The 17,343-nt window shown below is 46.4% G+C and overlaps 1 protein-coding gene across 1 annotated transcript in view; it reads left to right on the top strand.

The window, feature by feature from the left end:
- The window catches only part of TMEM132C (transmembrane protein 132C), a 401,997-nt gene that overhangs the window by 353,035 nt on the left and 31,619 nt on the right, over positions 1 to 17,343 (top strand). Inside the window, exon 5 of the mRNA XM_021072420.1 lies at positions 15,700 to 15,843. Coding sequence (XP_020928079.1) covers positions 15,700 to 15,843 — 144 coding nt within the window. The remainder of the gene's footprint in view (positions 1 to 15,699; positions 15,844 to 17,343) is intronic.

Raw genomic sequence — 17,343 nt, 5'->3', positions numbered from 1 at the left:
GACCCTGTACCCTCAGTATCGGTGAATGTGATCTTATTTGGCAAGATGGTCTTTGCAGAAGTCATCAACTTAAGATGTGGTCATTAAGAGGGGCTCTAACCCAGTAGGACCTGTGTCCTTATGAGAGGGAATTTGGACATAGACACACACAGGGAGGCCATGGATGATGGAGGCAGAGATTGGAGCGCTGCCTCTACCAGGCGGGGAGCACCAAGGATGCTGGAAGAGGCAGAGAAGGATTCTCCTTGACAGGTTTCAGAGGGATCTTGACTTTGCCACCACCTTGATTTCTGACTTCTGGCCTCTAGGGCTGTGAGAGAATAAATGGGGTTCTTGTTTTTGTTTTTCTTTTATGGCCGCATCTGCGGCATATTGAACTTCTTGGGCCTGGGATCGAATCCGAGCCACAGCTGCTACCTATGCTGAGCTGCAGCAGCTCCAGACACTCTGACCCACTGCGTTGGTCGGGGGATGGAACCTGCGCCTCTGCAGTGACCCGAGCTGCTGCAGCCAGATTCTTAACCCACTGCACCCTGGCAGGAACTCCAAATGTCTGGGGTTTTAAGCCACCCAGTTTGTCTTCTTATATAGGAGCAGCCCTGGAAAACGAACACAGACATAAATAGAAACGGTGATGATGATGGCGACAGTCGCTATGATGCCCAGTAAACATGAACTGGTCTGATTATTTACGATCATGCTCTGGGATGTGCAAGCTGAACAGTAAGCTTTCCTGGCCCAGCTCTAAAAGTGCGGTACTGATCTGGATACCATATTTAGATGGGGATCTTCATTGGTCCACTCTGCCATTGAGCTAGTGCTAGAAGGTATTGCAATGTGAAGACAAACAGGAGTTCCTGTTGTGGCTCAGCAAGTTAAGAACCAACTAGTATCGGAGTTCCCATCATGGCTCAGTGGTTAACGAATCCGACTAGGAACCATGAGGTTGTGGGTTCGATCCCTGCCCTCGCTCAGCGGGTTAAGGATCCGGCATTGCCGTGAGCTGTGGTGTAGGTTGCAGACGCGGCTCGGATCCCGTGTTGCTGTGGCTCTGGCGTAGGCCGGCAGCTATAGCCCCGACTGGACCCCTAGCCCTGGAACCTCCATATGCCGTGCGTGCGGCCCTAGAAAAGACGAAAAAAGAAAAAGAAAAAAAAAAAAAGAAGAACCAACTAGTATCCATGTGGGTTTGATCCCTTGCCTCACTCAGTGGGTTAAGGATCTGGCATTGCCACCAGCTTCAGTGTAGGTCAAAGAGGTGGCTCAGATCTGGCGTTGCTGTGGCTGTGGCTGTGGTGTAGGCTGGCAGCTGCAGCTCCAATTTGACCCCTAGTCTGGGAACCTCCATATGCTGCAGGTGCAGCCATTAAAAACAAAACAAAACAAACATGAAGACAAACAGAGGAGGAAGTAAGAAGCAAAGCTGGGAAGAATCATCTTGTGGATGGGCCTGCTAGGAAATCGATGGTGATCTTGTCTCTTGCTTCCTGGAATGTTCGGAAGATACTGCCTCCCCATGGGAAATGCCCGCTTCTCTTCCCCAGCCTCTCCACCTCCTGGCCCTCGCTATTTCTTGGAAACCCCAAAGCCACTGCAGAGCGGAAATGATGAAAATATTAGTTTCCATTTCCCCCATCAGCTGTGCATTTCCCCATTGGCGTCTTCCAGATTTTAAAAAATCGATTCTATCCCCAAAATCATGTGGAACTCTTGCGGATGGTTTCATTAGGAAATGGGAGGAGCCGGTGTGAGAGGATACAAGTCCCAGCTAGCCCGCTCCATCAGGCCTGCCTTTCACACACCAACCAGTAATAAGGTTTCCCTTCTGTCCCTGGTGAGAAAAATTGCAGCCAGCTGGGTGTCTGCACTCAGGCTGGTTGGGGGAAAATTACGTTAGAGGCTGGGATTTTGAAAGGTCGCCCTTACGATGCCTGTGTGTGTGTACATGATGTATTCTTAATCACGGGATTATGGAAATAGCTGGTTGAGCCTAACAAAGTCAGTCTGTTACTCACACAGCACTTCCCTGGGCTCATCTGCCCTGAATCCAGAACCTTCATTTCGAGCACCGTTACTCATCAGCATATCCACCAGCTGCTGGGCCATCCAAACATCATTTTAACTGAAGATGCCTTGAATGAAAAAAAAAAAGTTCCCGTTGTGGCTCAGCAGGTTAAGAATCTGACTAGTATACATGAGGATGTGGTTACAATCCCTGGCCTCGCTCAGAGGGTTAAGGATCAAGCATTGCCCCAAGCTGCAGTGTGGGTCGCAGACACAGCTTGGATCTGCTGTTGCTGTGACTGTGGCATAGGCTGGCAGCTGCAGCTCCAATTTGACCCCTAGCCTGGGAACTTCCATAGGCCATGGGTGCAGCCCTAAAAAGACAGGGGAAAAAATGGTGAAAAGCAAGTGCCCTCTTGCAGTAATGTTTCTGGTGCAAAATATTAAGCTGAATTGTCAGTCCCTGCCTGGCCCTTCTCTCTTAACAACTCTGTTGTCAGCCTTGTTCACAGAGGCTCTCAACACCACCAGCAGCAGCAGGAAACAATGGTATTACTGCCATTCCCTGCCATTCTCCAGAGGCAAGCTACCATCTAACGCCCTTCCCATGGAGTCACCATCTTATGGTTACAAAACTGAAGAGGTTGCATCCAAGTAGAGCAAGTAGCAGTCTTCATCTACCATCTCAAGCATACAAAGAAATACCTATATGGGTTAGCCTTAGGTTTGGCTGAGCACAACAGCAAACCCTCAAAACCAATGGAAAACAAAGGAAGTTTATCTCATGTATATAAGTAAATCCAGGACCAATCCTTAGTCATCAGAGATTTAGGCTTCTCCTGTCTTTCTACTCCATCATCCTAAATGAGTGGCTTTCATTTCCAAGTTTGTCTTGTGGAACAATATGGCTGCTAGTGTTCCAGCCATTGTATCTGCATTCCAGGTAGCAGAAGAGAAAAGAGCAAAAAGAACACCCCATTTACACACTCCATGGAGCAGATTTCCTAAAGTATTGCAGAAAATTTCTGCTTATATTTGGACTAGAACAGTAGTCCTCAAACTTTTTAGCAGCATCAGAATCACCTGGAGAGACTGTTAAGCCATAGGTTCATGGCCTCCATTCCCAGAGTTTCTGATTAAGTTTGTCTAGGATGGTACCCAAGAATTTGTGGTCCCAGGTGATGCTGTCATCCTCAGTGAGTGGCTTTTATTTCTAAATTTGCTTCATGGGACAAGATGGCTGCTAGTGTTCCGGCCATTATATCTGCATTCCCAGGTGATGCTGATTCTAGTGGCCCAGGGACCACACTTTGAGAACCATGTACTTGAACCCCATTCCATGGCCACACCCAGGGAATGAATATTGAGTACTAGCCCCTTTTGGCTATAATACCTTGGGTCTTTTTTTCCTCCCACCCTATCAATTTATTTTTCCAGCCCCTGACTTTCTCAGGCCACCTCTGGGATCCAGAGATCTTTGCTGTCACTGCGTAGAAACACCAGACAGCCACCTTCTCTTGCCTCTTCCCAGACGTGCCATCCAGAAACAGAACACTAACTCCCTCCCTCTCTTGGAATCCAAGTCCTCTTTCTCCCATGAGATGCAATTATTTCCTTCTGCTCCAGAAGAATGGTGGAGGGGAGACGCATTCTCCCTCCTGCTTTCGGCCAAGTCGCTTTGTCAATCCTTGTGAACCTTCTCCTCTCTTGGGAATTTGGGGAGGCTGTTTTGCTGGCCATCCTGCTCCAAAGATCCACACTCAGAATCGGTTCCTGAGCTTGAGATGGGGGTAAGGACAATGAAACCACAGAGGGAAAAACCACAAGTAGATTAATATCTCAAAATATGACCCAGCTAAACAGACCTCGCCATGGTCTGGCAGACAAGAATTGAAAGGAAGCTCTTTTTCTTTATTTCAGATAAGAGGGGGATGGGTCAGTCCTAGACCCTAAATTCACCAGAGTGATTGGTCCCAGCCCACTCCTCTCTTGTCTCCACAACCCGGTTCAGCTCCGAAGCCAGGAGCAACTGTCCTCCAGGGTCCTGCCAATGGCGCCCCCTGACGGAATTAAAAGTTTAATTAAACAACTCCTCCATCGACTTCTAAGCAATGCTAAATTAGTTCCCAAATCAGTTACAGTTGAATGCTCTTGCAGCTGAGAAGCTGGGGTGCCCCAGAGTGATCTGGTGAAAATGGAGATGGAAATTCAGAGTCACGGTTCTTGGACTCCGTTTCCCAGGATTGAGGAAGGCGGGGCTGGTGTTTATGGAGGGCCTGCCTCTGTGCCAGGCCCTGCACTAGGAGGGTTTGCTTAGGTTCCCTCATCAAATTCCCAGAGCAGCCCTGGAGGAAAATGGGAGTGTCCCATGTCACAGATGAGGAAAACAAAGCACAGAGAGGACAGGACCTGGAATTCCACGGAGCAAGCATCAAGCAGCGAGATGGGCCATTCCAGTCTGTTTCACCGAAGCAGTGGTCAGCCTTCTGAATGCCAGAACCTGGATTCTCTTGGCTTTCAAAATTGGACCTCTGGGAGCTCCTGCCGTGGCACAGTGGGTTAAGACCCAAGCCACGGTGGAGGCAAGGGTTGGATTTCCCCTTGCCCCGCCCCACTGCTCACGAAGGTTAAAGCAGCCAACATTGCTATATGGGTCACAGCGGCAGCTCTGATTCCATGCCTGGCCCAAGAACTTCCATATGCAGCGGGTATGACCATTAAAAAAAATGGACCTCTGATCTTCCCAGAGCCTGCCACACGAGCCAGGGGACCGTCCAGGTGTCTCAAATGTCTTTCCTCCAACTAGGCAGCAGGTTTTCCTGACCTACTGCACTTCCACCAAGATGGAGGAAGAAGTGATCATTGGTTTTTTCTACTGATATACTTTGTTTTGCTTTTGTATTCAAGTCTAGTCACTGAACAGTATTGTATAAATGATAGGTACACAATAGTGTGATTCAAAATTTTTAAAGGCTAGACCCCATTCCTAGTTATTATAAAATACTTGCCCTATTCCCCATGTGGTACAACACATCCTTGTAGCTTATTTTATACCTGAGTTTGTATCTCTTATTCCCCCACCCTTATATTGCCTCTCCTCCCTCCCCCTGGTAACCACTACTTTGTTCTGTGTCTGCTCATATACCTTTACTCCTGAAGCAGTCATTTGGAATGTTATCCGCCATGCTTAAGTCTGCAGAAGCCAATTGTAGGGGCTTATTCTTTTTCAAATATTCACATCCACCTTCCTCGGGCTAAACGTGTGTGCAGGGAACCATAAGATGAAAATGATCATGACTACAAATTAGGAAGCACATACAAAGTCAGCCCCAATTCAGATACCCCTTCCTCTTGAACCTGAGTCCCTCTGTGCTCTGGGGCAGTGCTTCTTGTGGGTCCAAAGTACCCGGGGCTCCCATATGCGAAGCCAATTATCATGTGGATGCAAATTATCGTGATGTGATGCCAGTTATCGCGAAGTGATGCACAGCTGTCCAAATCCAGCACAGGATGCAGGCTTCTGTGATGATGCTGATGTGCAGCTGAAAACACAGTTTACCAGAGGAGGTAACAGTTGAAGAAAAGCAATGCTGAAAGGACAGGGACAGGAGTTAATACCTGCAAGGATGCCCGGCTCTACAAAACAGAGTGGCTTGAACCCCAAAGGTATCCGAGACGCTCTTGGGGGATGTGCTGAGAGCCCCATTATTTTGAGAAAATGATCATCTTGTTCAGGGTTCGGCCAAGTTTTTCTGCAAAGGGCCAGATAGTAAATGTTTTAGGTTTTGCGGGGACACACAGTCTCTGTGGCCTGTTCTCTTTCTTTCTTGTTTTAAAGCCTTGATGATGTAAAAATCATTCTTGGCTCATGAGTCCATAAAACTAAGGTCAGGCAGGATTTGGCCCCCCGGAATCTTGTTGCTCAGTCTGTAAAAGTCGAATGTGCTGAGAACGGTTATCTGTAAGGCTCTCACAGATACCTCCCCTGCCTGCAAAAATGTCAATTAATTGAATTAATTGAATTTTAAAAAATGAGCTCTAAGAAGCAATGCACAATGGCAACATCTGTCCCCACCCAGCATCGACAATAAATCAGTCGATGGTAGTCTTTCCTAGTAACTGAATTCACTCTAAGCCACTTCTTCAGGGAAAACCCCAAACCCTCCCTCTGCAATCAGTTCCACACCCGCCAGTGCTAATACTTCTGTTAGTCCAGGCAGTACTGTTCACCTGCTTGCTACATACTTTTTTTCTTTTTCTTTTCACGTCCACACCTGCAGCATATGGAAGGCCAGGGATCAAATAGGAGCTGCAGCTGCCAACCTACACCACAACTGCAGCAACTTGGGATCCAAGTCACATCCGAGACCTACACCACAGCTCACGGCAACAGTGGATCCTTAACCCACTGAGTGAGGCCGGGGATCAAATCTGCATCCTCATGCATGCTATGTCAGGTTCTTAACCTGCTGGGCCACAACAGGAACTCTGCTCCACACTGTCTTATTTTTATTCGATTTTCTTTTCTATGCCTGCCCCGCCACAGAACCCCCTCTATGACCCGAATCCTCATGGACACTGTTTCAGGTTCTTAATCCGCTGTGCCACAATGGAAATTCCTTGTCCCATCTTTTTAATCTGTTCACATCCCATCAGCTTTTTTAACACCCCCAAAGTAATGCTGTACTATTTATTTAAAAATTAAAACTCCAATTTGTAAAAGATACAGGAGCTGGCCAAAGCAATTTACATTTCAGAGGGCAAATCAAACAAAGCATGTTTTCTCCAAAGCCCCGGGCTTCTTTCAAGTTTGAAATGACAGTGATTTAAAAGTACCTTACTTTATTGATTCTTTCCAGAAAAACAGGGTAGTTCTCTGGTTTCTGATGGAAGAGGGGGAGGGAGAGGGAGAAGAAAAAAATGAAAAAAGCAGAGAACAAATGTTTAATAAAATGAAAACTGTTCCAGTTAACAGTTGTGCTTCAGTCATATACTGTGAGGCTCTGCAAGGGCGTGGATGGGTGGGACCTGAGGTCTACTGGAGGCGATGGGAGCTGGAGACCCCTTGCTTTCAGAGGAAGGACTTCTTTCATGATGCTAGGGAACTCATAGCTCAGGGAGAGTCTAGAGGGAGGGCAGCCCTCAGCCTGGGTTCCAGAGCTGCACTGGGTGGGGATAAAGGCAGTCAGCACCTGCTCCCAACCTGCCCTGCCCAATCTGAGTTCTTCCAGGTCTGGCTGGGGTTTCAGAAAACACACAGTTGTATGCATTTAAAAATAGTGTACCAGGGAGTTCCCGTTGTCATTTAGCGGGTTAAGAAACCGACTGGTATCCATAAGGATGAGGATGCGGGTTGGATCCCTGGCCTCGTTCAGTGGGTTAAGGATTTGGCGATGTGGCTGTGGCTGTGGCTGGTAGCTGCAGCTCTGATTTGAACTGTAGCCTGGGAACTTCCATATGTGATAGGTGTGTTAAAAAGAAAAGAAAGGGATTCCCATTGTGGCACAGTGGAAATGAATCTGACTAGGATCCATGAGGATGCGGGTTCAATCCCTGGCCTCATTCAGTGGGTTAAAGATCTAGCATTGCCATGAGCTGTGATGTAGGTCACAGACTCAGCTCAGATCCCGCGTTGCTGTGGCTCTGGCATAGGCTGGCAGCTACAGCTCTGATTGGACCCCTAGCCTGGAAACCTCCATATGCCACGGGTGCAGCCCCAAAAGACAAAAAAAGAGAGAGAGAGAAAGGGGAAAAAAAATTCTATCCCTTTTCTCTTTATCAAAGACCCCTTCTCAGATCATTATAAAGGACAGATCTTATTTTCTAGGGCTGCCAGCGTAAAAATACTCAGACTTAGTGGTTAAACAACAGAACTGGAATTTCTCACCACTCTGGAGACCAAGCTCAGGATGTCAGGTTTAGTTTCTCCCAAAGCCTCTCTCCTTGGTTTACAGACGGCCATCTGTGTCCCCACCTGGACCATCTCTGTGTATGGACATCCCTGATGTCACTTCCTCTTCTTACAAGGACACCAGTCTTATTGGCTTAGGGCTCTACCCTTAGGACCCCATTTCTTTTTTCTTTTTAGGGCCGCACCTGCTGCTTATGGAAGTTCCCCAGGCCAGGGGTCAAATCGGAGCTATAGCTGCCAGCCTACATACACCACAGCCACAGCAACTGGGGATTCGAGCTGCATCTGTGACCTATGCTGTAGCTCATGGCAATGAAGGATCCCTGACCCACTGAGCAAGGCCAGGGAATCAAACCTGCATCCTCATGGATCCTAGCCCTATTCATTTCCACTGCACCACACGGGAACTCCTCCATTTCACTCTTTTAAAGTCCCCATCTCCAAATACAGTCACACCAAAGGTTAGGGCTTCAACATATGAATGGGGGGGAAGTTTCAATCCATAAAGGCACATCATTCCTGACTTCAAGAAATTTCAAGTCTTGGAGTTCCCTGGTGACACAGCCATTTAGGATTCGGTGTTGTCACTGCTGGTGGCTTGGGTTCGATCCCTGGCCTGGGAATGTTTTCATGCTATGGGTACAGCCCCCCAAAAAAGTCTAAATTAGAGAGTTAAATCAAGATCCAGCTTACCAAAAGAGAGCATGGGTGGCAAAAATAATTTTAAAATAAGACCTTGGGCACTTGCTAAGCCATCATAGGAATACTAACCAGGTATCTGTGCAAAAATGTTCATATCTAAATACATCATCACAGCCTGCTCTTCCTAATGTTCCAGAAAAAGGCATCATCCTTGTTTTGTTTGTTTGTTTGTTTGGCTTCAGTCCTGGCACATAGAACTTCCCAGGCCGTGGATCTAAATTATAGCACAGCAGCAACCAAAGCCACTGAAGTGACAATATCAGATCTTTAACCAGCTGAGCCACAAGGGAACTCCCTGTCCTTGCATTTTAATTCTCCTTTTGTATCAGTCAGTGTGAACGAGGACATGCTGCAGTAACAAACAACCCCAATTGCAACAGAGTTTTCCATTTCTTGCTGATTTTCCCTTCCCAGAGCTGGTCAGCAGAGGGCACTGCTCACCCAGTCACTCTGCCCAGGGGAAAAAAGAGGGTTCTGAAGGGCCACACTAGAGCAATTAACTGCTCTAGCCTAGGGAGTGGCACACATCAGGTCAGCTCACCATTTCTTGGCCAGAATTAGTCACACAGCTTTAACCAACCATACAGGGTCTGTCCTGGCAAACACAATTTTGCTGTATGTCCAGTGGTGACCAGAGGGCAAGGGGACCTGTATCCTTGTCCGCAGGAGTGAGCCTCACAGAACACAGTGCAGGGTGGCAGAGGAGCTGAGCGGGTATGGAAGGACCCACAAAATATACTCAGCATGTGACTGACACCTGGCACCTCTCCAGCCTAGCACACTAGCTATTCACCCCACCGTCACCACCACCACAGTTCAGATAGGGCCATTTGATTCATTCAGAGTCACTAACACCAACTTGGTTTTACCAGAAAGATAGGGATTTTTTTCAGCTTTATTGAGATATGATTGACAAATAAAAATTGAATATATTTATGGTATATATTTTTACATTTACTTTATTGAGGTATAGGTAATTTACAATGTTGTATTAATTTATGCTGTACAGAAAAAGGGACTCAGATATATATGTGTGTGTATATACACATACACTTATTTATTTATTTATTTATTTAGCTTTTTAGAGCTGCACGCTTGGCATATGGAAGTTTGCAGGCCAGGGGTCAAATTGGAGCTGTAGCTGCTGGCCTATGCCACAGCCATAGCAATGCAGGATCTAAGCCATGTCTGCGACCTATACCATAGCTCACAGTAACGCCAGATCCTTAACCCACTGAGCAAGGCCAGGGATTGAACCTGCATCCTCATGGATACTAGTCAAATTTGTTTCTGCTGAGCCACAATGGGAACTCCCTACATACATATGTATATACACATATATACATATATTTATATATACATATATATTTACATATACATTCTTTTTTATATTCTTTTCCATTATGGTTTATCACAAGATAATGAATATAGTTCCCTGTGCTATACAGTAGGACTTTGTTGTTTATCCATTCTTCATAGAATAGTTTGCATCTGCTAACCCCAAACTCCCGGTCCCTCCGTCCCCTCACCTTGGTAACCATAGGTCTGTTTTCTGTGTCTGTGAGTCTGTTTCTACTTTGTAGATAAGTTCATGCGTGTTGTATTTTAGATTCCATATATAAGTGGTATCATATGATATTTGTCTTTCTCTGACTTACTTCACTTAGTATGATGATCTCTAGGTCCATGCATGTTGCTGCAAATGGCATTGTTTCATCATTTTCATGGCTGAGTAATATTCCGTGGTGTATATGTAGAAGGTATATGTTTTGACAGGTGTATACATTGTGAAATGATTACAACGATCAAGCCCATTAACACATCCTCACCTCACATAGTTGAGTATGTGTGTGTGTGTAAATCTCAAGTCTTCAATATGCTATTATTAACTGTGGTCACAGTGCTATACCTTAGGTCTCCAGAACTTCTCCATCTTGTAAATGAACATTTGTTCCCTTTCAGCCACACTGTCTTTTATTCTCCACTCCCAGCTCCTGGCAACCACCAGTCTACTCTCTGCTTCTACAAGCAGAACTCTTTAGATGCCCCATATCAGTGAGATCATGAAGTATTTGTCTTTCTGAGTCAGGCTTACTTCATTTAGCATAACCCCCTCCAGTTTCATTCAGGTTGTTACAAACGGCAGGGTTTTCTTATTATTTTTTTTTTTATTGCTGAACAACATTCCATTGTACATATATCACGTTTTCTTTGTCCATTTATCTGTCAGTGGGGAATTTCCACTTGGCTCAGCCAGTTAAGGATCCATTGTTATCACTGCTGTGTCACAGGTTCAATCCTTGGCCTGAAAACTTCCACATGCCATGGGCATGGCCAAAAAAAGTTCCAGTCATCTGTCAACAGACACTTCGGTGGCTTCCTCATCTTGACTACTCTGATAATACAGCACTGAACATGGGGGCCCCTAGAACTCTTCCAGATAGCAAGTCTTCTTTTTAGGATACATACCCAGATGGGAGGTTGCCAGATCATATGATGGTTCTATTTTTAACTTTTTGAGGAACGTCCGTACTTTTTTTTTTTTTTTTTTGTCTTTTTGCTATTTCTTTGGGCCGCTCCCGTGGCATATGGAGGTTCCCAGGCTAGGGGTTGAATCGGAGCTGTAGCCACCGGCCTACGCCAAAGCCACAGCAATGCGGGATCCGAGCCGCGTCTGCAACCTACACCACAGCTCAGGGCAACACCGGATCGTTAACCCACTGAGCAAGGGCAGGGACCGAACCCACAACCTCATGGTTCCCAGTCAGACTCGTTAACCACTGCGCCACGACGGGAACTCCTGGAACGTCCATACTCTCCCACAATTGCTGCACCAACCTGCGTTCCCACCAACACTGCACAAGGGCTTCCTTTCCTCCACACTGCACCAGCCCACCATCTTTTGACTTTCTGATAATATCCACTTGAACAGGTATAAAGTACTATCTCTTTATGGGTTTGATTTGCATTCCCCTGATGATTTAGCGATGCTGAGCATCTCTTCATGTACCTGTTAGCCATTTGGTTATCTTATTTGGAAAATGTCTAGTCAGATCTCTCGCCCATTTTTTTACTGAGCTATTTGGGGTTTTTGTCTGTTTGTTTGTTGCTCTTGAGTTGTATGAAAGAAGGACACAGATTTGAGCCGTGGAAAATATCGCCGGAGTCTACTAGGTAGAAATAGCTCACTGATTAATGAAGCCAAACAGAGGAAAAGAGAGTCAAGAGATGGAGAGACATGGACATCAATTGCAACATACTTTGAGGACCAGATTCTAGCCATCCCTGCAGCTGGAATCTTCCCTTGGGTATGTGCGTTAGACAAGCCAGTAGGTCCGCTTTTTGCAAGACTACCTTGAGTTGGATTTTGGCCACAAGTTAATGAAAAAGTCCTGACAGACACAGTATTGAGGTTGCCTGCTTGCCTGTGTCCCCCCTGCCATCCCATCCATCTGTGTGAGCATGGACTTGTCACTATGTTATAACCCAGGGATGGGAGCATGCTGGGTGCACAGAGTGGATTCATTAAAAGACTGTTGAATCTTCATGGTTATCTAGGGCTTGACAGCTGGAGAGAGAGACAAGATGTGGTCCCTTCATCTGTAAAATGAGGAAACCAATATTCCAAAAATAAGGGACATGATCAAGGTTATGCAGAAAGTTTACAGCAAAACAGAGTAGAATCTGGGATTCCAGACTCCCTGTAACAAACACTCATCAAGACTTGTTTTTTAACAACCGCACCCATGGCATATGGAAGGGGTTGAATCTGAGCTGCTGCTGCCACCTTTGCCACAGCTGCAGCAACACCGGATCCTTTCACACACTGTGCAGGGCAGGAGATCGAACCCGCACCTTTACAATGACCTGAGCCACTGCAGTCATATTCTCAGCCCACTGTGCCACAGCAGGAGCTCCCATTCACCAAAACTTATTTTTGTTTGCTTTTTAGGGCTGCCCCGGCAGCATATGGAAGTTCTCAGGCTAGGCGTGGAATTGGAGCTGTAGCTACTGGCCTACACCACAGCCGCAGCAACATGGGATCTCTGCAACCTACACCACAGCTCACGGCAACGCCGGATCCTTAACCCACTGGGCGAGGCCAGGGATAGAACTGGCATCCTCATGGATACTAGTCATGTTCATTGTCACTGAGCCACACCAGGAACTCCTCATTCACCAACACTATTGATCAGGAAAGGAATTTTTAAGTACAGGAACTTCGTCCCTGTGGCTTAACCAGTTTATCCCAATGCGATGACCACTGCTTTCTTCACCCATTTGTTAATTTCTGCTTTTGAAATTGATCTTGGTCGGTGAGAAAATGTCTAATGACCTACCAGTCTTAATCTTGATGTAATTCAGTTTGGGGATAGGAAGCGTTAGAGGAGAGTGTGTGTGTGTGTGTGTGTACGTGAGAGAGAGAGAGATGGAGAGAAAGAGACTGCAGTGACCATTAGAAAGCTAATCACAATTAATCCACAAGGGAGTTTCCTGCTTTAATGAAGCCATTAGCCAAAGACCATTCTGAGAAAGAAAATGTTAAGACGGAACTCTGAGCACATTACCTGTAATGAAGCTGAAAATGGACTTGGGGAATGTCTGTGGTATTCTTAGCATCTATAATAGCCAGTGTGCAAACTGCCCAGATTGCAGCTCCAGCTCCAGGAATCCTGTGGACCCAAGAGAAGATGTGGCAGAGGGTTAAGGAACTGCTTGGCTGATGGGCACCAGAATCAGAGAGAGGCTTGCTCTTTACTTATTACTGATGACTCTTTCAGCTCTGCTCTTGTTTAATGCAAAAGGTCATTTCTGTGTCAGTGGCTTTCCTGGAGGAAGAACTGAGAAAAATCTCTTCCCTTGCATCTCTTGCTTCAAAGTGGAGTAGTAGTTCTGGAGAGGGACTTGGGGAGAAGTTGACCCAAAGGGGAAAAGCTACCAATAGATGTTCCAAAGCCACAGACATTTTTCATCTTCCTTTGGCCATAGAGAAATGGATTACAAAAGTACAAGCAGGGCGTGCTTACAGACTCAAAAGAGAAGGTGTTGTCTTCATCACTTTGCAAACCACAGCATGCGTAAGATGATGCTAATCATTTTGTATGAAGTCAATAGGAACGGGATAAACCAAAGTCCCTGGACCCCTCATGGGGCAACAGAGGAAGACAGTTGGGTTTGCCGAAAAGTCTGCACAAAACAATGAAGCCACTCTTACAGCGATGTTGGGTCCACCCCCAAGATCATCTTCCCATCTCCAGGCCCTTAGCTGGAGGTATGCCAAAACATCTGCACAAAACAATGAAACCCAGTGGCCTGGTGCCCACTACCAGGGTGTAGGGATCATGGACATCTGGGGGTAAAAACTGCCTGACTCGCTGACCTTGTGGTGGTCATCTGTTGTGTGGTTTGCCTGATGGGAAGTCCATCCATTCTGTCTTCTTCTGATGACACAGCTCTGAATTCTTTTTTAACACTACCTCTTGCCAGTTGGAGTCCTTCTTGGTAGGCATGTGGGTCGGAGTGGCCCCATCCACCCCTTGGTAATGGATGGGCACCATGATAAGACCGATCAGCTTCTGCCTCCCGAAAACTTAAATCTTAAGCAGAGTCACTCAAGGATAGAAATGGTTGAAGCTGGGAGTTCCTGTCATGGCTCAGTGGTTAACAAATCCGACTAGGAACCATGAGGTTGCGGGTTCTATCCCTGGCCTTGATCAGCGGGTTAAGGATCCGGCATTGCTGTGAGCTGTGGTGTAGGTTGCAGACGAGGCTTGGATCCCTAGTTGCTGTGGCTACAGCTCTGATTAGACCCCTAGCCTGGAAATCTCCATAGACCGTGGGAGCAGCCCTAGAAAAGGCAAAAAGACAAAAAAAAAAAAAAAAAAAAAGAAAGAAAGAAAGAAATGGTTGAAGCCATTCACTCCACGTCACTCTGGAGACACTGCCCATCCTTCTCTCTTTTCAATACCCCTGGAAGCTGTCCTTGGTCCTGCCTCTCCAAAAAGCTTCTTCAGGTTTTCCTTTGATCCCGTGGGTATCCTAGGACCTACCCAGTAAGAACCCACAATTCACTTCCTGTGGCTGCTATAACAAACGAACACAAGTTTATCATATAAATAAGTGGGAATGAGCCGTCAGAAATGAGTCTTAGGGAGCTGAAACTCAGATTTGGCAGGGCCATCTTCCCTCTGCAGGCTCTAGGGGGACATCGCTTCCTTTTCCTGCTTCCCGAGGCAGCCCACACCTCCTGGATCACGATCATATATCACTCTGACTTCTGCCTCCATCACCACATCACCTTCTCTTCATCTGACCACCCCCTAACCTGCACGCACCCCTGCATTGGATTGGCTCCCTCTTACCATGATGTTGGGTCCACCCCCAGATAATCCAGTATCATCTTCCCATCTCCAGATCCTTAGCCTAGTCGCCACTGAAAAATCCCTTTTACCATGTGAAGTAACAGATGCACAGGTTCTGGGGATTAGAACATGAGCTTTTTTTTTTTTTTTTTTTGGTGTTTTTTTTAAGGGCCGCACTCACAGCATATGTAAGTTCCCAGGCTAGGGGTTGAATTGGAGCTACAGCTGCCGGCCTGCACCACAGCCACAGCAACACTGGATCCTTAACCCACTATGTGAGGCCAGGGATGGAACCCGCATCCTCATGGATCCTAGTTGGTTTCGTTACCACTGAGACATGACAAGAACACCGAACACGAGCCCCTTGTGTTCTCCAGCTTACCAGAGCACCTTCCTGCTCAAAGTAGCCAGAGTCCATGTCTGTTGCTTACAGCCCAAACCTCACTGTTGTGTAACTTTTACTCGGTCTGTGCCATGGAGAAAAAGGAAACATCTTTTTCTATTGTTGTGGAAAAAATAAGGAAAATGCTCACAAATAAACTAAAAGTAAATTGTGACATGTTCTTGGTTAATCAGAGAATTTTGCCCAGGTTCCTAAGGTGAGGCTGCTGTGTCTTGTCTAAACAAGGACAGCCTGGCACACACCTTGGAAGGCTTTCCCCAGCGCCCAAGAGAACTGCATGGCTCCCTTGACCCAGATGTGTCTGGTTCTCCCGGCAGGATACTGAGGTTCTGAATACTGCCATCCTCACGGGAAAGACGGTGGCCATGCCCATCAAGGTGGTCTCTGTGGAGGAGAACAGTGCAGTGACGGATATCTCGGAGTCGGTGGAGTGCAAGTCCACAGACGAGGATGTCATCAAAGTAAGTGATTCCGTTAACCCTCTGGTGCAAACTTCATGTGGGCAGCCCATTGCCTATGGGAGTTTAGGTGAAATCCGAGGTTCAGCAGGTTGGTTTGTGTATACCACCCTCCCGGTGGATTCCCCAAACTTTTTTCATTTCCATCTCTTAATTGGACATCATGCCAGCCTAGGTTTCATCAACTGTGCTCTGGACCATGGGTCAAGCCCCAAACACCTACAGTAACCAAACAGGGTTTTTTTGTTTTTTTAATGTTTAGTCTTTTTAGGCCCATACCCATGGCATATGGAAGTTCTCAGGCTAGGAGTCAAATCAGAACTGCAGCTGCCGGCCTACACCACAGCCATAGCAACACCAGATCCACGCTGCGTCTGTGACCTACACCACAGCTCATGGCAATGCCAGATCCTTAACCCGCTGAGTGAGACCAGGGATCAAACCGGCATCCGCATGGATACTAGTTGGGTTCTTACCACTGAGCCACAACAGGAACTCCCCCAAACAGGTGATTTCAATGAGTGAAGTGGTAAGTCAGGCATATGCCTCGTTCTAGAGGGGCAGCAACAGTCAACTCCTGCCAATCGCAGCCATGAGTAAATGCGAATTCAGGATTGTTCTATCTTCAAGAGAAGGTGCAGATTTCATAAAAGTCACCTTGTTTTTCAGTGTTGGCCACCAAATGTAATTTTTTTCAAAACTCAACTACGGTGGGTAAAAAGTAAAATATAAAATACCCCTACCGCATGGGTCCAGTCTATGGGACAGCCATTGAAACCGCTATTCTGTAGGGCAAATTATGAACCTTGGGCCAAATTCAGCCTATGGCCTGCTTTGTAAATATAGTTTTATTGGAATGTGACTGCTCAAATCTATTTCTTTTCTTGAATTTTTTATTGAATGAAAGAGTCTTTAAATTGCACATGTGGAAGTGCTTTATAATGTTCAAAAGTTTTGCCCACAAGGTTTCATATAATCCCATAATGATCCTTATTTTTCCCCCTACCCTGATATTGCCCCTCCTTCCCATCACTGGTACCCACGGGTTTGCTCTCTATACCTGCGAGTCTGCTTCTTTTTTGTTTTATTCACTAGTTTGTTGTATTTTTTAGATTCCCGATATAAATGATAGCATACAGTATTTGTCTTTCTCTGTCTGACTTATTTCACTAAGCATAGTGCCCTCCAAGTCCATCCACGTTGCTGCACATGGCAACATTTCATTCTTTCAAATCTATTTCCATATTACTAAGGCTGCTTTTAAATAGTTTTTACAGGGAGTTCCCAGTGTGGTGCAGCAGAAATGAATCCGACTAGTATCCATGAGGATGCGGGTTTGATCCCTGGCCTCCATCAGTGGGTTTAAGGATCCAGTGTTGCTGTGAGCTGTGGTGTAGGTCACAGATGCGACTCGGATCCCGTGTTTCTGTGGCTGTGGTGTAAGCCAGCCGCTGTAGCTCTGATTCGACCCCTAGCCTGGAAACTTCCTTATGCTGCAAGTGC

This window comes from Sus scrofa, chromosome 14, assembly GCF_000003025.6.
Source record: "Sus scrofa isolate TJ Tabasco breed Duroc chromosome 14, Sscrofa11.1, whole genome shotgun sequence".
NCBI lineage: Eukaryota > Metazoa > Chordata > Mammalia > Artiodactyla > Suidae > Sus > Sus scrofa.
This window is presented reverse-complemented; position numbering and strand designations above follow the sequence as displayed.